Source organism: Diceros bicornis, chromosome 33 (genome assembly GCF_020826845.1).
Source record: "Diceros bicornis minor isolate mBicDic1 chromosome 33, mDicBic1.mat.cur, whole genome shotgun sequence".
Taxonomy (NCBI): domain Eukaryota; kingdom Metazoa; phylum Chordata; class Mammalia; order Perissodactyla; family Rhinocerotidae; genus Diceros; species Diceros bicornis.
Window position 1 is genome coordinate 37,671,006 of NC_080772.1, and position 24,759 is coordinate 37,695,764.

Sequence of the window (24,759 nt, forward strand, 5' to 3'; positions counted from 1 at the left end):
CAAACATTCTGACTGAAGAATCCATTATCTTAAATTCTAAGCTAGACCACACATCTAAAACAAGGTTTTCACTATTTTGTAATACATATTCTAGAACATATTTACATCGACTATTAGATGGTAAATATCATTTACTATACACAAAGAAAACGAGGGAGCAAACCAAGTGGAAAGGGAGTGGGGGTGAGGAGTGCTCCAGGAAAAACAAACAGCAAGCTCGTTTGGCCAATGTCGGGAGTTGGGCTTTTGCTCCAGGAAAGAGGGGAAGAACGGGAGCATCACGGACAGAGAAGTGGTGTCTACACATGCTTTAAACAAACGACTGAGCCATTATGTGGGAAACATACTGAAGCGGAGCAAGAGGCGAAGAGGGAGACCCAGTGGGCACTCGGACAGAGATTCAGGTAAGAGAGGACGATGCTGTGGACCAGCGGAGACACAGGCACACCCCGCTTTATGGCGCCTCATGGATACTGTATCTTTTACAAATTAAAGTTTCACGACAAACCTGCTGGTGACCAAGTCTATCGATGCCATTTTTCCAACAGCATTTGCTTGCTTCATGTCTCTGTGTCACATTTTGGTAATTCTCACCATATTCCAAACTTTTCCCTTATTATTATATTTGCTGTGGTGATCTGTGATCAGTGATCTTGGATGTTACTACTGTAATTGTTTTGGGGCACCAGAAACTGTGCCCATATAGAGGGTGAACTTAATCGATAAACGTTGTCTGTTTTCTGACTGATCCCCCGACCAGCCACCGCCCATCGCTCTCTCTCTCCTTGGGCCTCTCTATTCCCTGAGACACAACAATATTGAAGTTAGGCCAGTTAATAACCCTACAATGGCCTCTAAGTGTTCAAGTGGAAGGGAGAGTCGCACGTCTCTCACTTTAAATCAAAAGCTAGGAATGATTAAGCTTAGTGAGGAAGGTATGTCGAAAGTTGCGATAGGCTGCAAGCTAGGCCTCTTATGCCAAATAACTAGTCAAGTTGTGAATGCAAAGGAAAAGTTCTTAAAGGAAATTAAAAGTGCTACTCCAGTGAACACACGAATGATAAGAAAGCAAAAAAGCCTTATTGCTGATATGGAGAAAGTTTTAGTGGTCTGGATAGAAGATCAAACCAGCCACAACACTCCCTTAAGCCAAAGCCTAATCCAGAGCAAGGCCTTAACTATCTTCAATTCTGTGAAGGTTAAGAGAAGTGAGGAAGCTGCAGAAGAAAAGTCTGAAGCTAGCAGAGGTTGGTTCATGAGGTTTAAGGACTGAAGCCATCTCCATAACATAAAAGTGCAAGGTGAAGCAGCGAGTGCTGATGTAGAAGCTGCAGCAAGTTCTCCAGAAGATCTAGCTGAGATCATTAATGAAGGTGGCTACATAAACAACAGATTTTCAGTGTAGACAAAGCCCTCTATTGGAAGAAGATGTCATCTAGGACTTTCATAGCTAGAGAGGAGAAGTCAATGCCTGGCTTCAAAGCTTCCAAGGACAGGCTGACTCTCTTGTTAGGGGCTAATGCAGCTGGTGACTTTAAGTTGGAGCCAATGCTCATTTACCATTCTGAAAATCCTGGGGTCCCTTAAGAATTAAGCTAAATCTACTCTGCCTGTGCGGTATATATGGAAAAACAAAGCCTTCGGTGACAGCACATCTGTTTACAACATGGTTTACTGAATATTTTAAGCCCCCTGTTGAGATCTACCGCTCAAAAAAAAAGATTCCTATCAAAATATTACTGCTCATTGACAATGCACCCGGTCACCCAACAGTTCTGATGGAGATGTACAATGAGATTAATGTTGTTTTCATGCCTGCTAACACAACATCCATTCTGCAGCCCATAGATCAAGGAGTAATCTCAATTTTCAAGTCTTATTATTTAAGAAATACATTTCATAAGGCTATAGCTGCCATAGATAGTGATTCCTCTGATGGATCCGGGCAAAGTCAATTGAAAACCTTCTGCAAAGGATTCACCATCCTAGACGCCATTAAGAACATTCATGATTCATGGGAGGAGGTCAAAATACCAACATTAACAGGAGTTTGGAAGAAGTTGATTCCAACCCTCATGCATGACTTTGAGGGACTCAAGGCTTCAGTAGAGGAAGTAACTACAGATGTGGTGGAAATAGCAAGAAAACTAGAATTAGAAATGGAGCCTGAAGATGTGACTGAATTGCCACAATCTCATGATAAAACTTGAATGGATGAGGAGTTGCCTCTTATGGATGAGCAAAGAAAGTGGTTTCTTGAGATGGAATCTACTCCTGGTGAAGATGCGGTGAAGATTGTTGAAATGACAACAAAGGATCTAGAATATGACATAAACTTAGCTGATAAAGCAGTGGCAGGGTTTGAGAGGACTGACTCCAATTCTGAAAGAAGTTCTACTGTGGGTAAACGCTATCAGACAGCGTCGCATACTACAGAGAAGTCATTCATGAAAAGAGCAATCAAGGTGGCAAACTTCATTTGTCGTCTTATCTTAAGAAATTGCCATAGCCACCCCAGCCTTCAGGAACCACCACCCTGATCAGTCAACAGCCATCAACATTGAGGCAAGACCCTCCACCAGCAAAAAGATTATGACTTGTTGAAGGCTCAGATGATGTTTAGTATCTTTTAGCAACAAAGTATTTTTCAAATTAAGGTATGTATATTGTTTTTAGACATCATGCTATTGCACATTTAATAGACTACAGTATAGTGTAAACATAACTTTTATATGCACTGGGAAACCAAAAAATTCGTGTGATTCGCTTTATTACCATATTCGCTTTATTGTGGTGGTCTAGAACCAAATCCACAAGGTCTCTGAGGTATGCCTGTAATTGAGAAACGGTCAGATTTTGGATATATTTTGAGAGTACACCTGTCATGATGTACTGATGGCTGGACATAGGCTGTGAGAGAAAAGGAAGTTTCAAGGAAGTCACCATATTTTTGAACTGAAACAAAGGATGGATAGAGTAAAAGAATTCTTGCCTACTGAGGGGGAAAGTTACACAGTGTTTTGCTGTTGTTTTTCATTTGTTTTAACTTTGTGTCCCATTCAGCGTGATGCTCTGAACTCTAGGTTGAGAAAGGACAAACTTCTATATTGAGGCATCACCGACATTTGTCTAACTTGCTGGTCTCTAAATTTCCTGTTTGATGGCTGAAGAAGCATTCAGATTCACACTGTAACTTTGAATTTTTTCTACATTAAGTTTTCTAGTAGACTTTTATTTTCTTCCCCCTGTACATGATCTCAGAAGCCTCTCAGTAGAGGGCAAGTATTTCTATGACACATTATTGAAAAAACGTACTACATAGTGTGTACTCTTCTAGGTGCTAGAGATAAAGCTGTGAATAAGACTCTGCTTTAGTAGAACTTATATATTTTAGTGAAAAAAGATAAACAATAAAAATGGACAAGAAAAAGACAATTAGAGATGGTGATAAGTGAGGGGTGGGGGGGTGAGGTGAGTGGGTGATAAATGGGATTTCAATGACAAAAGGAACTAGGCATGCCTAGCTCTGACTTCCAGCCAGAGGGAACAGTGAGCAGCCCAAACAAATCTGGCCAGTTCAAACGGGACTACCTAGTGAACTGGTGCAAAATGAATGCTGTGAGATGAGAGAGAGTTGGCAGGGGGTGGGCTATATTCTGTGAATGGAAACCACTTGCGAGTTTCAAGCAGAGAATTATCCTGGTATTATTCCAAAGATCACTGTTTCTGATGAACAATGAATAAAGGGACAAGAAAGGAAGCAATAAAACATGTCAGAAGTTCAAGCAAGAGAAGAGACATGCACTAGAGTGGCAGTCATGGAGATGTGAAGAATTAGACAGTTTCAGTATATTGTTAATGGGAATTGGTGTCAGATTCAACGTGTGATGGAGAAATTATTTTGTTTTCAAATAAAAGATAATCTTACAACAGAGAAAACAGATGAAATCATATTAGTATGATATGTATATAAGTACATAGTGGTTCTGAGAAAAATGAAGCAATATAAGAATAATGGGGAGTGCCATTTGTATTTGAAACACATCACTGTGTTTCTCGAAGTTATGCACTGATTAGCTTCCAAGTATGTTTAACTACAATATTTGTGATGTCATTAATTAATACAAGACACATGAGTGTGCTTCTAAGCTAGGGCTAAAGTTCTGAACTAGGTGCAAGGAAAAACCAATTCAGAAACTTTTATGCCAATGAGAGATGTATTTTGCACTTACTAATAACTGAAATAATAAAGGGCACAGACAGATCATGTGATATTAAGAGTAAAATAAGACTGTTATTCTCAATATTCTAATACACGATGCACAAAGTTATTAATATATATATATATTTGCAAAATAAAAAGACAATGCTATAAAATGAATAAAATGAAGGTTATGTTTGAAAAACTTAATAGAGCTAATTTAATCTTAAAATGTTTTTTGTTTGCCTTTTCTTTTTGTAAATAGAGTAGTAATAGTAAACATATGTTTCATTTTAATAAGACAATTGATTTCACTTTTGAAGTCTCTATCATTTTGAGTTTTTTCATGATGCCATTTCACGGATTCTTTTAAACCTCCATTTTGATAAGTTTCGGAACTTTTACCTAAAAAAATTAACAGATATTATCTTTAATGACCATGCCTTACACAATCCTACATAATAAAATTGATGACGTGGAAATTTTTAGACCTCTTTGTTCACCAGAACAATTGGTACTGCAGGAAAGGTATGTCAACCAACTTATAAGGTAACTCTGTCAAGTCAGGATTCTCTAGTTTTATCTTCATTGAACCCATACCGATTCATTTAGTAACATTCCACACACTAACAGTGATTTCCCCTTCAACTTTTTCATGAGTGATAAATCTTTTTCAAAGTTAAAGTATTATTTTATCTGTAATATGAAAGTAAGAATAAACCAGAATATTTTAGTATCTAGTATTGTGTATTAAAAGTTAAAAGAAGCTTGTATTTGGCTTTATAATTCTCAATAGAAACATATACATTTCTCAAAGATAACTGAGATGTTAAGTTTATTACACTATTTCTAGGGTAATTTCAAAAAGTGAGAATTTGACGTTTAGAGAAACTAAATTTTAAGGGGAAGAGACCTTTACCAACAAAACTCTACTGAAGGATGTGTGTGTTTTCTTAATTGATGGCACTGTAAGAATTATTTTGCTTTATTAGTTCTGTAAATGTAAAAGTATCACACGTTTGTTTTGAATAGAAGTTATGGGAAATGTGAAACAAGGCCATTGAAATAGGTTTTATCCCTTTCAAATCAGGTAAATTCTATTAAGTTATTCGAGAAACATGTATTACCCGAGGCCTAATATTATTATGTAAAGTCAGGATTCTCTACTTACAACAGCATTGGATCCAGACCAATTTATTTAATAACAATTCTACGTATTAATAATGATTATTTCCATTAAAATTTTGATAGAGTGATAAATCTTTTTCAAAGTCAGGGTACTGTTTTATCTCTAATTTTGAAAGTAAGAAAAAAACTGAATACTTTGGCTTCTAGTTAAGATATAAAAGTCATGTAATATATTTACGTCAAAATTATTTTGGTATGGACAAAGCTAAATACCCGTTAGTCAATTCATTAGACAAAAATTAGTTGCTCAGAAAAGCATGCTAACATTTTATGAAACATGATTAGCAACTAAATGGAATTTATTGTAACTGGGAAAGTAGACAATTGCTAAGACTATAATAGAGTAAAAATAATAAACTACATAGTTAAAATATTAGCAGATCCATATCCAGAATGTATTATAATAATCTATCAGGATAGAACTAAACAGACTAATTTATTTTTATTCATGTTATGTTTGTTTAGTTGATGTGCCTTCACTTTTTTTTCTTAAGCACAAGAAAAGGTCACAGAATAGAGATTAAATATGGATCCCCTCTCGGAAAGCTTGCATAAATATTTGGCTATTTCCCAAGATGCTAGCTTTCCAGGTAAGGCAGACTCAGGTACATATTAGTTTGGGTCTTATTTAAATAGTGCTTGTTTCTCAGCCTGTTGCATACCCTCTGGACACACAAGTTGAAGTGTCTTTCAAGTCAACAGGATCTTTGAGTTCAGTGAGCTCACTGGGTTCAGAGAGAATAATGAGAAACGTTTCTGAGGAGAAACTGATTATTCCTTAGCAACATCTAGGTTTCTTTTCTCTGCATATATTATTAAAGTAAAATAATAAATGCTAGTGTGTGTCCTAGGTCACAGAAGAACTCATTTAAAATCAAGGTTAGCTGAAGGATGAATTTACTGGGAAAACTTATACTAATTAACATAACAATCTAAATAGTATTATCATATTACTTAATATATCATAAATACTCACTAATATAATACAACTTAAAAAATAGATGCATCTGGCAGTTCAAGTACCTATCCCATTGGTCATTTATTACATAAAATACTATTTTGGGGTTTAGATTTTATAGAGAAAAGGAATTTAGGCTAAGTATTTTGAAAAATATTCACTAAACTTGGGAAAGAAAGATCTATTAAAAATGATGTTACTCATTAAGTTCCTATTATTGTTTTGAATAAAGTTACCCAAAGCCTACTAAGAATTCAGTAATTTATTCAACAACTATTTATTGAGAGCCTAATACACAACAGGCACTGTACTACGGTCTGGGAACATAAAATGGATATGGTCTCTGATGTAATTAAGTTCCTATATGGTCCTGAAGTGACACACGATATACTATTCTGCAATTATTCACTTACATACCCGTCTCCCATACTAGACTACATTCTTCACGAAAGCAGGGGCCTTGCCTAACTCATCTATTGTCAGTGCTGCCACATGATGCTGTTCAATAACCATTTACGGAATAAACAACATCTAATTACCCAAGAAGAAAAATTTGCCAAAAGAAAATTGATCATAAAGATTCAAGGAGGAGACGAATAGCCACCAGTCCTTGTATTATAATTATTACCAGCATATAAACTATACATCAACCAAAGTTATATATACTCCTAAGAACATTTGCATGATTATTCTGGTACAACCACAGAAATTCCCATTTCTAGGCATCAGGCAATTAGGTCTTTAGGGTGGAAGGCCTCGGAGCTGAGACATTCCCTTTACATAGACTGATCAATCCCACATTTTACAGATAGGAAGATATCTTAAAGTTATGCAATCTAACTTTCCAACTATTTCACAAATGGTCTCTAATTTTCCTGACAAGTAATAAATTTCTTGGGTTATATGCCTCCAATGATGAAGACGACTCATAGGATAGATGACTTAATTTCCCAACTACTCAAAATGTTAGATTTTTCTGAAAGCCTTTAAGTATTTGGGAATAACTGGAAATTTCTCCCTTAAATATTCTTTTCATCTTGTTGAGAAACCTTGGCTCTAATCCTGAGGTCTTCTTCACGCAGACTGCTTTCAAGATATCCTAGCATTTTGATTTCTTTTTTAGAGGTGTACATTAATATGCCAAGAAACAGCTAAAAATGCAGTGGCCTGAAGAGAAAAGTATCTATCAGGTGAGGCTTGGCCAACAAAGCAAAGAGAAAAATTAGCATCACCACTGCCGTACACAATGTGCTTTCTATCAGTCTAATCTCGTCATTTTAGCTTTTTTTGAGCCACATTATACTGCTGGTTCATCATGAGTTTGTGATCAAATAAAACCTAGAGTCGCCCACCCCCACTCCAACTCCTGCCTCCACTCTGTAATGGCACGTCAGCTATCCTTTTCAAGAATAATTATTTTTTGAGTTTAAATGTCATATTTTATATTTATTTCTCTAAATATAGTAAGAAAAGTAGTAGCAAATGCTTATACAGTACTTACTATCCACAAGGCAATTTCTCAACACCTTACCTATATTAAATTTAACATGTAATATCCTTAGCTCTTCTCTCAACTTTCTATAATCCTGTTAGAATGCTCTCAACAATTTCTGTGATTTGTCTGGCAAATTAAAAGGAGTTAAGAGGATAGCTGGTATTTATTAAGCACTAAGTATGTTTAAGGCACTGTGCTAAGTTTTTTTTTTTTTTTCCATTATCTAGCTTAATTTTCTCCCAAGCTTCATGAGGTCGGTATTGTCACAATACTCGCTTTGCACACAGGGAAAACGAGACTTAGACGATTAAGGAACTTGATCCTGGCTTTCCAGGCAGCAAGTATCAGAGCCAGGATTCAAACCCAGATCTTCCTTATTCCAAAATAGGACTCTTAACCACACGATGTGCTTATCAATTACCCGGGACAGACACCCTATCAATTAGGGACAAACACCTAATTATTTGAATATTCAAAACTGGCTGAGACAATGGTCACTACAGGGACACAGCATAAATGGAATTATGATCAGTTCTGAACATAATGGCTCTTAACAGTTTCTCTCTTTCTTTTTGAAATGAACGGTGTAGTCAGTAGCTCAGGAAGCAGAGGTACTAAACAGGGGACACTGTCAACAAGAGACTGGAAATCAGGCCAGAAAAAGGATACTATCTGAAACGAAAAAAATAAATATCAGTATACAGAGTTGTGTCAATTTTATAGTTCTAAAGTTGATTATACACTTTAATCCAATTAGTATTTATTGACTTTTTATATGGTATGTAAAAAGAATCTAATTTCATTGCTTTCATATGGATAACCAATTATCACAGAAGAACTTAACAAGTAAAACAGCCCACGCTTTCTCCACCGATCTTTAAGGCCTACTCTGGCATAAATCATCTTATTATATGCCTGCATCTGTTTCTGTGATCTCCCGTCTGCACTACTGAACTATTTGTCTATCTCTGTGCTAACAGCACATACTACCTTAATTAGTATTGATTTAAAGTAAGTCTTCATATCTAGCAGGTGGGAACATTTTCATGAATCTTGGGCCTTCACTATTCCTCAGAGATTTCTGAGTCAGTTTGTTAAATTATACAAAAAATCCTATCAGGATTTTTATTGGAATTGCATTGAATTTGTGGAAAATTTGAACCTTCATTATACTGAGCAAAATATATCTCTGCATTTATTTTTGGTCTTCTTTTATGCCTTTCAATAAAGGCTCCCAATTATCTTGATGAAGGGCTTACACATATATGCAGTTTTATTCTTTTCTGTTACATTTTTGAGTCTATTTTAAATGGCACTTTTGTAAAGATTGTACTCTTTACTCTGTGCGTGTGTGGGTATATACTTTGTATGTTGATTTTGTATTAAAAAGCTGACCACAGACTTCCAGTTTCTGCTCCAACACATAAAGAGCTCGGAAGTTGTCACTCCCAACCTTGTAGCAAGAAAAAAAGCTGAGCAAACCAAAAATGAACCATTCTTCTCAGCCCCAGCAGAGAACTGCTGGCACAGGGCAAACTTCCACCCAAAATTGGAGGGAGACATGAACACAAAGTGTCATAGCTTACTAGGAGCAAAAGCCCCTGAGATGGGAAGCTGGTAGGGACGCTTCAACAGGAGTGTGGACTTGAGAACGAAAAGTCTTGGAGGCCCAGCCTAACAGGGAGGACTCCACACATTCATGAGTTTACCTCCAGGTGCCCCACCAGCCTCTCACAGTCAAGATGTGAGAAAAACCCCTTCTGCTGCCAGTACAGGGATGGGAAACCAACAATTCTGAAATATGTCCAGAGCATTCTGTTCTCTATAAGAAAGACTTGCCTTCAAAGAAAGCTATTTTATCAGAGCCTTATCTGATCCAGGTAAAAGGCAGTTAGATAATTCAGCCCTCTAGCCTTCCTGACCCATATAATGGAAGAAAAAATAAAGGCTAAGATACTGTTCTGAGGGTAACAGCTTAGGAAGTCAAGCTCACTTAAAAAACTGAGATTTAATCATAGGATTAGAGACTGCTTCCTCTCTGCAATAGCTTATACCACACCAACAGGACACAGTATAATAACAGTCAATTACAAACAAGAGAGCTGCGAGACACAAAATCTACTTAAGAAGGAGTTCCTAGGGAGAGTCAGAGAGAACAGGGGAGACAAAAACTAGGACTAGAGGACTAGGAGTAGGACATTAGACGAAATTGAAGCCTTTCACATCTTTAGTGCAGGAAACATTAAACAGCCAAACTTCTAATCAGGCGAACATAAAAGATTACACTAAAGGCTTCTTACCTCAGTTCCTGTTACCTGTTACATCATGTCTGGCTTTCAATGAAAAATTAAAGGCATGCTAAAAGGCAAGAGACAACACAGTCTGAAGAGACAAAGTAAGCATCAGAACCAGACTGAGATATGGCAGAGATTTTGGATTTTGAAATTTTAAGACTAGGAATTTAAATTAACTATGATCAAGATCCTAAGGTGTTAATGGAAAAAGTGGACAACATGAAGAAAATACATGGGTAATACAGGCACAGAGATGAAAACTCCAGGAAAGAATCAAAAGGAAATGCTAGAAATCAAAAATATTGTAACAGAAATGAAGAATGTCTCTGATGGGCTTATCAACAGACTAAACTGGGTCAAGGGAAGCATCAGTGAGCTTGAAGGTAGGCCAATAGAAACTTTCCAAATTGAAAAGCAAAGAGAAGAAAGGATGAGAAACAGAACAGAGTATCCAAGAACTGTGGGTCATTTACAAAGATGTAACATAATATAATGGGAATACCAGAAGGAGAAGAGAGATAAGAACAAAAGAAATATTTAAAATAATAACAGCTAGGAATGTTCTAAAATTAATGACAGACATCAAACCACAGATCCAGCAATATCAGAGAACAAGAAACAAGATAAATATGAAAAAACCTACATCTAGGCATATCATATTCAAACTACAGAAAACCAAAGACAAAGAGAAAAGCTTGAAAGAACGTGGAGGAAAAAAACACCTTATCTACAGAGGAACAAAGATACCAATTCAATAAGACTTCTCCTCAAAAACCACACAAGCAGGAAGAAAAGAATTTGCAACTGTGAAGTGCTGAATGTTAAGTAAATTTATTGTGGTAATCATTTCATAATATATACATATATCAAATCATGTCACACTAATACAATTTATATGTCAATTATATCTCAATAAAACTAGGGGGGAAGAGAATGGAGTGAAATATTTAAAGCGTTCAAAGAACAAAACCACCAGCCTAGAATCCTATATCCAGTGAAAATATCATTCAAAGGTGAAGGAGAAAAAAGACTTTCTTACACAAAGAAAAATAGAGAATTTGTTGCCAGTAGAGCTGCCTTGAACGAAATTTTAAAAGAAGTTCTTTAGAGAGAAGGAAATTGCTATAGGTCAGAAATTCAGATCTACTTAAAGAAAGGAAGAGCATTAGGGAAGAAATAAATAAAAGCACAATAAAATTGTTTATTATTTTAGTAGATCTAACAAGGAATTGTTTGTATAAAATAATAATAGGAATAATACATTGGGTTATTATAACTTACGGATAAGCGAAAAAAATGACAGCAATGTTACAGGCAAGATGGAGAAATTTGGGATGCTCTAGTATAAGGTACTTGCGATACCTGTGAAGTAGTATGGTGTTATTCAAAAGTAGACTTAGATTAGTTGTAAATGTATATTGCAAACTCTAGGGCACCACTAATACAATTTTAAAAAGAGTATAATTGATATGCTAATAGAAAATGGAAATATATACAATGCCCAATTAAAACCAGAAAAGGTAGGAAAAGAGAGAAGACAGAGAAAAAAAAAAAACAAAAACAAAAAAACAAAGAACAGCAACAAGCAGCAAAGAGTTACAAATGCGGTAGATATCAATTCAACTCTATCAATAATTACTTCAAATGTGAATAGTCTAAAGAAGCCAATGAAAAGACAGAGACCATTAGAGTGGATTAAAAGAAAAAACAAACAAACAAGACCCAACTATAAGTTGTCTATAAGAAACCCACATAAACTATAAAGACACTGAGAGAGTAAAAGTCCAGGAATGAAGATAGATATACTAGGCTACACTAAACAAAAGAAAACTACAATAGCTATATTCATTTCAGACAAAGGCTTCTTCAGAGCAAGGAAAAATATCAAGGATAAAGAAGGGCATTACATAATGATAAAGGCGTCATTTTTCCAAGAAGACATAACAAACCTTAATGTGTATGTGCCTAACAACAGAGCAACAACACACATGAAGCAAAAACTGAGAGAATTGTAAGAACAAATAGATAAATATACTGTTACATAGTTGGAGACTTCAACACCCCTCTATCAGTAGAGAGATCCTGCAGACAGAAAATAGGTAAGGATATAGTTGAACCGAACAGCACTATTAATCAACTTGATCTATTTGATACTTATACAATACTTCAGCCAAAAACAGCAGAATACTCATTATTCTCAAGCTCACATGGAACATTCACTAAGGATAGCTGGGAAAATCTCAAAGTACTTGGAGCTACAACAACATGCTTATAAATAACACATGGGTCAGAGAAAAAAATCTCAAAGGAAATTTAATATTATTTGAACAAAATTAAAATGAAAATGCAAATTATCAAAATTTGTAGGATGCAGCAAAAGCAGTGCTTAAGGTATAATTTATAGTATTAAATGCATATTAGGGGAAAAAGGAAGATAAAAATTAATCTAAGCTTCCACCATAGGAAATTAGAAAAAGAAGAGTAAACAGAAGAAAAAATTGGAACAGAAATCAATGAAATGGAAAACAATACAGAAAATAAAAAAATTAAAAGCAATTTCTCTGAAAAGAGCAATATAATTGATAAACTTCCAGCCAGACTAACCAAGAAAAAAGGAGAGAAGACACAAATTACTATTATCAGTTATGAAAGAGGGCACATCACTACTGATCCCATGGCCATTAAAAGGACAATAAAAGAATACTATGAACAAGTCTGTGCCCATAAATGTGATAACTTACATGATGTCATGGGCTAAATTGTGCCCCTTCCGCTGATTCATATATTGAAGCCCTAACCCCCCATGTAACTGTATTTAGAGATAGGGCTTTCAAGGATGCAATTAAGGCTAAATAAAGTCATAAGGATGGGGCTATAAATTTGGTAGGACTGATGTCTTATAAGAAGGAAAAAAGACAGCAGAAATCTCTCTTTCTCTCCACACATGCACAGAGGAAAGGTCAGATGAACAAGAGAGTGAGAAGGTGGCCATCTACAAGCCAGGAAGAGAGGCCTCACCAGAAACTAACCTTGACAGCACCCTGATCTCAGACTTCCAGCTCCAGAACTGTGAGAAACTAAATTTCTGTTGTTTAAGCCACCCAGGCTGTGGTATTTTGTTATGGCAGCCTGAGCAGACTAACACAGATTTAAGGGACCAACTCCCTTAAAAGACATAATCTATAAAATCTTACACAAAAAAAGAACCAGGCCCAGAGAGTTGCACTGGTGAAGTCTACTAAACATTTCTGGAAGAATTTATATCAATTATCTACAGTCTCTTCCAGAAAATAGAAGTAGGGGGAACACTTGCTAACCCATTCTATGAGGCTAGCATCACCCTACTATGAAAACCAGAAAAAGATATTACAAGAAAGGAAAACTACATATCACTATCACTGATGAACACAGATACAAAAATTCTCAACAAAAAAATAGCAAATCAAACTCAACAATGTATAAAAACAATTATTCACCATAAGAAACTGGGATTTATTCCAGGCATGAAAGGCTGGTTCAACATTTGAAAATCAATTAATGTAATCCATCACATTAAAAGGCTAAAGAAGAAAAATCATATAATCATACCAATATACGCAGAAAAAGCATTTAATAAAATCCAATACCCATTCATAACAAAAACTTTCAGCAAACTGGGAATAGAGGGAACTTCCTCAATTTCATAGACATCTAGAAAACAGCCTACAGCTTCCATCATACTTAATGGTGAGAACTAGAAGCTTTTCCCCTAAAGATTGGCCAAAAGGCAATGATGTCTGCTCTCAGCACTCCTTTTCAATTTGTACTGAAAGCCCTAGCTAATGCAATAAGACAAGAAAAGGAAATAAAAGATACACAGATTGGAAAGGAAAAATACAACCTTTTTTCAGGCGACATGATTCTCTATGTAAAAAAAAGGCGGAAGACTGACACTACCTGATATCAAGACTTACTATAAAACTATAGTAATAAGACAGTGTGGCGCCAGCCCCAGTAGCCTAGTGGTTAAGTTCGGCAGACTCCACTTCAGCAGACTGGGTTCAGTTCCCAGGCTCGGACCTACACCACTCATCAGTGGCCATGCTTTGGCAGTGGCTCACATACAAAATAGAAGAGAACTGGCCACAGATGTTAGCTCAGGGTGAATCTTCCTCAGCAAAAAAAAAAGAAAAAAAAAAAGATAGTATGATACTGGTTTATAAATAGACACACAGATCAATGAAACAGAATAAAGAAACTGACCCATACATATAGTCAACTGATTTTCGACAAAAGATCAAAAGCAATGGAGAAAGGATGGTCTTCTCAACAAATGGTGCTGGAACAACTGAACATCCACATGCAAAACAATGAATCTAGACACTGACTTTACACCTTTCACAAAAACTAACTTGAAATGGATCATAGACCTAAATGTAAATGCAAAACTCTTATACTTTTAGACTATAACATAGGAGAAAATCTAAGTGACCTTGGGTTTGGCAATGAATTTTTTGATACAACATCAAAAGAGCAATAAAGAAAATAATTGATAAGTTGGATTTTATTAAAATTAAAACTTCTGCTCTGCAAAAGACACTGTAAAGAGAATGAAAAGACAAGCCACAGACTGGAAGAACATACTTAAAAACATACCTGATAAAAGACTTGTATCCAAAACATACAAAGAACTCAAAATAGCAACTCAATTAAAAGTTGGTTGAAAGATCTAAACAGATATCTCACTAAAGAAGATATACAGATGGGAAATAAGCATATGAAAATATGCTCAGCATCATATGTCATTAGGGAATTTCAAATTAGAACAACAATGAGATACCACTGCACCTCTATTAGAATGGTTACAATTCAGAACACAGACCCCACCTAACGCTGGTGAGGATGTGGAGCGACAGGAACTTGCATTCACTGCTGGTGGTAACGCAAAACGGTACAGCCACTTTGAAGATAGTTTGGCAGTTTCTCACAAAGCTAACCACAGTCTTACCATATGATCAGCAATTATACTCAGGTATTTATACAAATGACTTGAAAATTTATGTCCACACAAAAACCTGCACATGAATGTTTATATCAGCCTTATTCATAATTGCCAAAAACTGGAAGCAACCAAGAAGTCTTCAATAAGGAAATGGGTAAAAAAAACTGTGGCACATCTATACAATAGAATATTATTTAGTAATAAAAAGAACTGAACTATCAAGTCATGAAAAGACCTGGAGGGATCTTAAATGCATATTGCTAAGTGAAAGAGGGCAGTCTGAAATGGCTACATTACTGTACAATTCCAACTATATGACATTCTAGAAAAGCAAATCTATAAAGATATTGAAACAACCAGTAGTTTCCAGAGGTTTTAGGGAAGGAGAAGAGGGACGGATATCTGTAACACAGGATATTTAGGGCAGCGAAACTATTCTGAATGATATTGTAATGCTACATAGCATTACACATTTATCAAAACTCATAAAACTATAACACAAAGAGTGAACCCTAGTGTAAACTATGGACTTTAGCCAGTAATAAAATAGCAATACTGGCTTAGCAATTATAACAAATATACCACACTAATGCAAGATCTTAATAACAGGAGAAACTATGTGTGAGTGTATATGTAGGGGGTGGTATACGGGAACTACTTGTATTATCTGCTCAACTTTTCTGTAACCCTAAAACTTCTCTAAAAAAAATAAAATCTATCAATTTTTGTAAAAAGCTGGCTATATACTTTCATTCTTTCTAAAAAATTATCTGGTTTATTCTGGGTTTTCTATATAGAAAGTAATAGAAACTGTGACTAATGATAGTTTTATTTCTGTACAAATCTTTATATCATTTATTTCCTTACAACTATAAGTAGTTCTGCAATGTTGTTGAATAGAAGGAGAGGTAGCAGGTATTTTTTGTTGTTGTTGATCCTTAATAATTTTTCCAACACTTCACATTTATTATACTTGAAATATATAATGAAGAAGTAGTTTTGATTTTTATAGATGACATTTTTCTGATTAAGGAAGTATCCTTCGTTGCTTTGATTCCTAGATATCATAAAAATGGTGTAAAATGTCCTTGGACACATTTCTGTGTCTATTAAGGTGATCACATGGATTTTCTCCTTTATACTCTATACCACTTTCAAGAAAGAAGTTCAGAGTCTCTACCCTTGACTCACACGCTCACATACTGCCTAAGTTTCCTGATTTCCCTTAACTCTTGGGTTTTACAGATTCTTTCCTTTTGTTTCATCGCTAGATATATTTTAATTTCTTTGATTTAATATATTACTATCTCTTATGCAGATTTTACTTCAATCAGGAGAGTGGTGTAGGGCATTTACTTTGCCATCTGCCAGAAAAGGAATTTCTCTGCATTATTCTTCATCAAAGTCGATAGATACTTTTCAAGGTCTACCTAATTTTTCTGCTCACTAAGCACTATCTGATAACTAATTCACTTATAAAAAGAAGCTTATTGAACAAGAGACATGGGTATTCCAGTTATTGGGAAAATATAAACTATATTCCATATTAATTTATTGATGTCACACTTTCTTAGCTGTGTTTTGGAAGTGTGGATTGTATGGATGGTGGAACAAGTTTGTGAAATAAAAAACCTTATGAACAAATTTAAATTATTGTGAACACCAACTTCATGGGCTTGGCCTAAAACTGCTTCCTCTTTGATTTATCTTATCTACAGAAATAATTGAAATAAGTGTCATAAATCAATAATCTAGGAACACGCTATCTGGGAGGATTAGCACAAGAATACAAAAACACATTGAAAAATGTTCCCAAAGTAACCAAAACAAGTTCAAACGGCACATTCCAGATATAGAGCTAAAAAGTCAATATACTGAGTTTGTAATTTTATCTTTAAGCATACATGAAGGGTTATTTATACAAAGAATAAGAATAATAAATTTCTTTCTTCTATTTATGTAATTCGACAGAGATGGTTCCTGACAACCTACCCCCTCCCTGAGAGTACCCTTCCTCTTCCCTGCCCTTTGGTCTAACAAGTTCTTTTTCCTACTGTAGGTCTTGGCTGAAAGGTCATTTCTTTAGGGAGACTTTCCCTGGTTTTCTAGAGTAGATTGGATGACCCTTGTCTATATTTCTCTTGCATCTTGTCCCTTCACTTTCATAACAGGAATCACATTTATATGATTGTTCAACTTCTCTGAATGACTATAAATTCCATGAGGATAGATGAGGCCCCATGTTTTATTTATTGCCATATCCCCAGTGCCTAGCACTCTTCTCTGTTCAAACAGGGACTCAATAAACAGTCGTTCAATGAATTAATGAATAAATATGTACGTCTCCATTAGCAGCAATTGTCACTCCAGGTTGGAAGACACTTGCATCCCTTAGGCATCCTTCACTGAAGACAAAACAAGAAAGGACGATTCGTTTGCATTGTCGCCCAAAAGATAGAAAGTGAAATGGTTGGATTGATACTAAAAGTTAATTAGTATATTCAAAGACATTTTGTTTAAATGACAATTATATATATACTTTATTTGATTATTTTTTAGATTACGAATACTTGTTAAAGAATGCAACGTGTTAGAACACTCATCTGAAAGTCCCTCAGAATATTGGCATTCATTCAAGAATCCGGAAGATCTAGTTTACAAAAGAGACCAAGAGTTTCAAGGAATGCCTACAAGGCCCTCAGATGGACAATTTATTCTCCTCTCAATTACAGCTTTTGGTTCCTTATGTTACCATGTAGTCAACGTGCATAAGACATCAAATAAAAAGTCAACACGAGCAGTTGTGAAAAAATGGAAAAACGGTAACTTGTCATTAGTTCGTCTACCTGTAGGTGATGTGTTTGTGCTGCCACTTCTGTCCTGTTAGCGCATACCGCTTTCGACGAACGTTAAACTTGGAGTTGCCTCTCGTCTGGTCAGGCACCCCGCATCGAGGTTTCTTCATCCAGCTGCAAAAAGCAGTATTTCCCAGTTATTCACCAACAACCCTCATCATTAATTTCAAAAGGAAATCAATTAAGAAGTTTATCCATGACAGTGATAATAAAGATGGGAAAACATAAAAGAGACAACTGTCAATTTTCTTGCAATTTGAATCTAAGTGGAAAGTATATTTTTTCCCTGAATGATCAAGAATCACTAGTTTACAACTCAGATCCTTTAGATGATTTTTCTCTCTGTAATTCACTTTGAGCTAATTGTAGGCTGAAGTACTCTTAAGCCTCTAACTAGAGTCTGCTGTTAACAAGATATGACCTTGGGCAGGTCATGAATCCCTAGTCTCATTCATAATACGAGACTTTTTAAAATAAATTACCACTAAGGTCTCTTCCAGCTTTAACATTTAACAATTTCTAAAATCTAGTGCATGACCTTAAATTCCAGGAGTCACGGGGGTACATGCTACTCTCTTCCAGCTGACATAGATGTAAATTGTTTAAATATTTGCTTTTCTCCATTTTTTTCTTCTTTTCACTTTGATCATTACCCCAATTTCCAAGTCACAGCCATGCTTTGAATCTTTAATAATAACCAAATTCAATGCTTAAGAAATATATTTTCTTAATATATAAAAAAGAAATAAATTTTTTTCTGGATATGAGGGTTAGTATCACACAAATAAGTTTAACATAATTTATATTAAGAAAATGAAATGCTGCTTTTGATTTATTATTTTTAATACTTATACAGATATAGTTGTCTAACTTCTTTTCTAGAGAGTCTCATTGAACCATCGTCATGTTTTCTATGTAGTCTTGCTTCTTGTCTGAGGAGAAAGATTTTCATGATTTTGAGTAGTTTTTCTTTAGTGTCTCATACAATGGCTTTAGTGTTCATTAGCCCATTTAATTTAACAATTACAAAGCTAATGCAGAATTTTCATGGTGTTACATGCTTCAGAAAGTGGAAATGAGAAATGAATCAATTTTTGCTGTATTTCACCAGACACTTAACAATTTCTATACTTTTTAAATGGAAAATAATTGACTGTAGAGATGACTTTCTAAAGACATCCATTTTGTGAAAATGAATAAAATAGTTTACATGTTACATGAATAAATCATCTTTCATAAATATAAGAATAACTTCATGCAACAATGAAATCATGACTTTTACTTTTTAAGAGAGATCACACTTTTCCAATACACATTGTCAATTTCTCCCTTTTAATTCTGCCTCCAGTAATAATGCAGACATTGCAGTTATCAGACTTAACATAGCCCATCCTGGTTTATAATGCATTGTAGAGTTACTTCAGAAAATCACTCTGTCCCTTATTAAAATCTGTAAACCAAATGAGATGTCTGGTAAATGCTAACTCTTAGGAGCTATCGGGACCTAAGGAATTAAAATCTCTGGAGTTGAGACTGGAGACCTCTTATTTTTAAGTGACACTCCCAGGGCGTTCCAAAACCACTAAGTTTGAGAGACATTTCACTAGACTGTGAAATAGTCAAGGGCAGGGGATCCATTCACATACTCCCAGTACCTGATACAACCCCTGGCATATAAAAGATGTTCAATGAATAGGTGATAGAGACACTTTGTACTTTTTTAAATGAAAAATCATTACTTTCTATTATATATTTTTGGATCTAGATATATTTAGCTAGCAAATATTAAGCATTAATGGTGGGATTATGATGATTTAAGTGGCTTTTATATATGGGTATTTCATTAATTATATTCTCAACAAAAATTATAATATTCCTAAGGCATGTGCTTATCCTTACTTATCTCACTGAATGTATTGAGAGAATAAAAAATATATGATTATTAAATTATGAATAAATTTACTTAATGTGGGATGTCATTACACTTACATTTAGCTAAGAAAAACATTTAAGTGAGCACTCTGGGAGGAGAAATCATTTTGAAATGGATAGTGGGATAAAATTTGACAAAATAGAATTAGCTACTATCAGGATAAAATGTATTTTCAATAAGGATATATCCTCTAAAATTACTTTAATAATCCATAAAATTAAAATATGAAGATAGTAATTGAAAAAAATTAAATTTATTAATATAAATTTCCATTTTAAGTCATGCAGATGTTGGATCTAGTAAGAGTTTGCTCAGTGAAGCATTGCATCTTCCAAAGAATAGGCTTTTTAGGGATAAATGTTAGATTCCTGTGCCGAAAATTATCTGCTGAATTCCTTATGTATTTCCTAGGCTTTTGCCCACTTCATATAATTTTTTCCTTATGTTCCAACTCTTTGTTCATTTATTTACTCATTCTGTCCTGATACATTCATCCTACAAAATTTTTGAGCTTCTATAACATGCTAAGAGATATAAAAAAAAGTGTGGATAAAAAGATAAAGGCGGCAAGAGGCCCCGTGTTGAGTTCACAGTTAACAGGTAAGACACGCTTGATTAAAAACACTATAACATAATGGTTTAAGTGCTCTCATGTCGCCATCTAGATATCCTGGATCATCTCTAATTTTACATATAATAAAAACAAAATCGTGATTTTCCTACCCCAAACTTGCACCGGTTCCACTAATGCCTTAACTTAGCCGAAAGTCTTAACACCCTTTCTAACGCCCAAGCCAGACACCCAGGTAACATCCCCCACTGCTCTCTCCTCACATCCAATCAATCATGGTGTAGTCTCTTCCCCCTCCCAAATCTCTCTTTTCTCTCTCACTCTCACCAACGCCTTCCTTCTCACTCCTAAAGATAAATCTTCCGAAAGCACACGTGTTCTCTCTAAAAAGCATGAAATGCTTTTATAGAAAGGATTTGATCCAGGCCTACTTAGCAAGGGGTCCCCTGTCCACCTACTCCCCAAGATCCACACAGGTTCCTACAGAATCAGACCTCTTTCTGCCTGTGTATGCAGTGACCTCTGTCTGGAATACCTTCCCTCCTTGTTCATACTGAGAATCCTAATCACCCTTCAGCATTCAACTCACACAGGTGCAGTCTACCATCCCAATACAGCGTGTATTACACCGTATTCCAGTTTGTTTGTGTCTGTCTCTATCTTCTTCTGGCTTGTGAGTCAGGCCAGAGGGCCCAGTATGGGGCCAGTGCCCAGCGAAGTATCCAATAAGGAATATTAAGCAAATGAACCAAGTCTGCATGTCTCTTCTGCACATACTGGTCTCTCCCACTATCCTGTATGTTTCTTGAGGACTTTGTGACTCTTACAGTTCAGTGCCTTGAACAAATGCTTATTGCATGAACGTTGTGCAGAAACTTAAACAAAGTAGACTTACACAAAGTAGACAACTTAAGTGTAAGAAATAAACATAAGAACAGGCATAATCTATTATCGACTAGTAATTTAATGCAAAGAACCCTCAATGAAGGTTGGTCAAATTGAGCACACTCTATGTTAACTTCACCAATATTTGTGTCCACATATTCTGGTACGCAGATATTAGCAGGTATTACTTGTCAAAATACGTGAAATCCCCAAACTATGATCAAAGCACATCATGACACTGAATATGACACATAGTATCTGAGTTAAATTGGTCTTCAAGCTTTTACGTGATGCCAAATACTTAAATTATTCTTTAATTTCATAAACAGGTTCTTTCTCCTGTTTTGCTGAAACATAGCTATGTTTCAGTGTGTCAACATCCAGCTCCTAGACCTAAGCTTCTTTACTGACTCATTTGCTATGGATTTTAAGTTGACATTTGAAAGCACACGAAGATGGGGGAATGGGCACTGGTGGAGAGGGTGAGCTACAAGAAAGGCATTTTGTAATTTCAAGGTGTAAATAACGGCACCACCTCAATTTCCATAAATACTGATATTCAGCATTGATTTGATTGTTTAGAACCCAGAGCATTTTTAAATTAGTTGGGCAGATCATTAATGTCTTCATTTAAATTAACTCAACTTACAAAGGGAAAATATCCAAAATCAGTGCTCTTGTGAGGACTTATACTGTAGAAGTCGGGAACAGGGGTCCAGAGCCAGATTGCTAGGGTTCCCGACCTCGCCCCACCAACCCACTCACCCTGTGACATTAGTGAGGCCATTGTTTCTTTCTATTCCTCAGTTTCCCCATCTATAAAATGAAGTCATAGTATTATTATTGAGTTATTGTGAGAATTAAATTAATCATGCAAAACTCTTAGAACAGTGCCTGCCAGATAGTAACTGCTATTATTATTAACTTATAATTACAGTAATTATTATTATTTTACAAATATCAGGAAGTAGTTGTATTACTAGCAGCAGCATCGGCACCAGTAGCAGCATCCCCATCAACATATCAACAGGCTTCAGTTCACTCTGACCTGTCTGTTAGCATAAAGCACTTTGTTACTCAAAACAGGATATTCCTGGTATTTGGATAATAAAGCTACCAACAGATACACTATCCTCTGTCTTATGTAAGTACAGTAGCCACAAGCTTGTAAACAAGTTTACAGTGATGCTAAGAGCCTCTACATGATACAGTATCCTTAGCTTCAGTAAAAAAAAATTTTAATGAGTTGGGCATTCCTGTCAAATATATAGGGCTCCTCACTGCATGACTCCAAGGGGTGCCTTCAAGCTGTAGTGCAACGGAAATGCTGCCCTTTCAGGCTGGAGTTGTGCCACACAGCGGTCCCGTGTACATACACCCACCCTTACCAACAGAATACACATGACTCACAAAAATATATCGTGTGCCTTATGAATTAGCAATCTTAGTAAAACATTTATCAGCATAACATATTAAGCAGGTTTCTATCCTACAGACTTCTCCAAGTTCTAATGAAAGGTAAGAATAATATCCACTACTGATAGTTGTTCCAAGAAATCTTTCTAGAAAGTTTTAAATATGTTTATTTATTTATTTTTTTTTGCTGAGGAACGTTCGCCCTGAGCTAACATCTATACCCATCTTCCTCTATTTTGTATGTGGGTTGGGCCACAGCATGGCTGATGAGTGGTGTAGGTCTCCCCCTGGGATCTGAACCCATGAACCCAGGCTGCTGAAGTGGAGCATGTGGAACTTTAACTACAACACCACGGGACCAGCCCCTAAATATGCTTATTTTTATTACTTTAAAAATCCTTAGGTTTTGTTTGTATTTATAGAGCCAACCAATAGTCATGAAGAAGATCTTTTAAAAGTAAATTAACTCAGGGCTCAAAATGTAGATGGGCTGACAGCTCACTCTGGTCCAGAGTATCTTTTTTTTAATCAGCTCATCAGCTGCCTGCATGGACACACATGTTATTCACAAAGCTGAAACTGCAAAGTTAAAAAAGTTAAAGACCCAAGCTCAGAGAATAAATGTGTTAAGCTTCCATGATCCGCAGGTGAACAAAAGCTCACTTAGGGTCAGCTCGTATGGAAGCTTGCAGAATGGGAATCCAAGTCCCCTGCTCATTTACTATTAATCACCCTAATGTAGCCACCAGAATGAGGACTGACCCATCCTATATACTGTTTGAGTACCACTGGTATAGTCAGCACACATAAAAGATAAACTAAAATTAAAAAATACTTACTATTAACATTACAAAAACATAGTAGAGTCATTTTCATTATTGCCTTGCTATCTTTTTCTCTCCTTGCTAAATACATCTTTTTTATGCATAACATAGATTACTCCACTTATTAAGGAATTTAAGTGAGCTTGCTTGCAAAAATTAGCTAAGCAACCCATAATTTAAAAGAACCATTGCAACATATGATAATAAGCTCATTTTGGATGGGGGTGGGGGGGATAAGTGTTCATTACTATCTCTTGAATACCAATACTAATTAATACGAAAGCAATATAAATGCCATTTAACACAGTACCTAAATTTGTTGCTTGAAAATGGTTAATTTCTTCAACATAATATAGGGATTACCACAATTGGCATCATTACTTTTAATTACTTGAGAATTATAGATTGAATACCACCAAATGTCTGTCTGCCAAAGGAGGATATAATCGTTTAATTTCAAAACAATTGATTTTGACAAGAGTCTAAAATTAGATAAAAGTTTATAGCATTCATAGTGAATGAATCTAAGATGGTATTTTAATACTGAGGAATAATTTTAGGTCTACAACTGTAGTCCATATTTTATGTAATAATGCTTAGATAAAAATTCATACCTTATAATTTGACTATGCAAAATAATAGAGTACAATTTCAGCCTGGATTGTTACCACACATTCATTCGAGATTGTGAAAGCACAGACAATTGCCTAAGTAGCATGATTATAGGGTTGATACTTACAAAAATAGTACACTATTTGAGCTGAGTACCCTGAGCAACAATACCTCAAGACTGGGGATACGTCAGTGGAAAAAAACAGATGGGAGGCAAATGAAGCCACAGGGTTTCCAGGATGAGTGACAAGGAAAGTGACACAGAGGACAGAGGGATCATGGCAGTCTAGGAAGAGAAGATGACGAAAGTTTACGAAGTTCACCTAGAAATAACTACCAGGTATAACACTCTATTTAAAGGGAAAGATGCATTTCCAATTCCCAAAAAGCTGAACTAGTTCAAGGTTTTGTTAGGAAAAAAAAAAACAAACCAGAAACAAACAAAAACACTTTTGGTTTAAATTAAAGACTGCCTATGTAGTTGATCTTTTCTCTATGATACTATAATTCGCAGAAATGCCACTTTAAGTCCTACACACCGACACA

General features: G+C 35.6%; 1 protein-coding gene and 1 pseudogene across 3 annotated transcripts in view; one reads left to right on the forward strand and one right to left on the reverse strand.

The window, feature by feature from the left end:
- MMP16 (matrix metallopeptidase 16) overlaps positions 1-24,759 on the reverse strand; it is a 292,273-nt gene that overhangs the window by 126,066 nt on the left and 141,448 nt on the right. For all 3 annotated transcript variants that reach the window (XM_058528990.1, XM_058528989.1, XM_058528991.1), the window contains one exon: positions 17,964-18,086. In XM_058528990.1, the coding sequence (XP_058384973.1) occupies positions 17,964-18,086 (123 nt within the window). The remainder of the gene's footprint in view (positions 1-17,963; positions 18,087-24,759) is intronic.
- LOC131396604 (tigger transposable element-derived protein 1-like) lies at positions 826-2,623 on the forward strand (annotated as a pseudogene).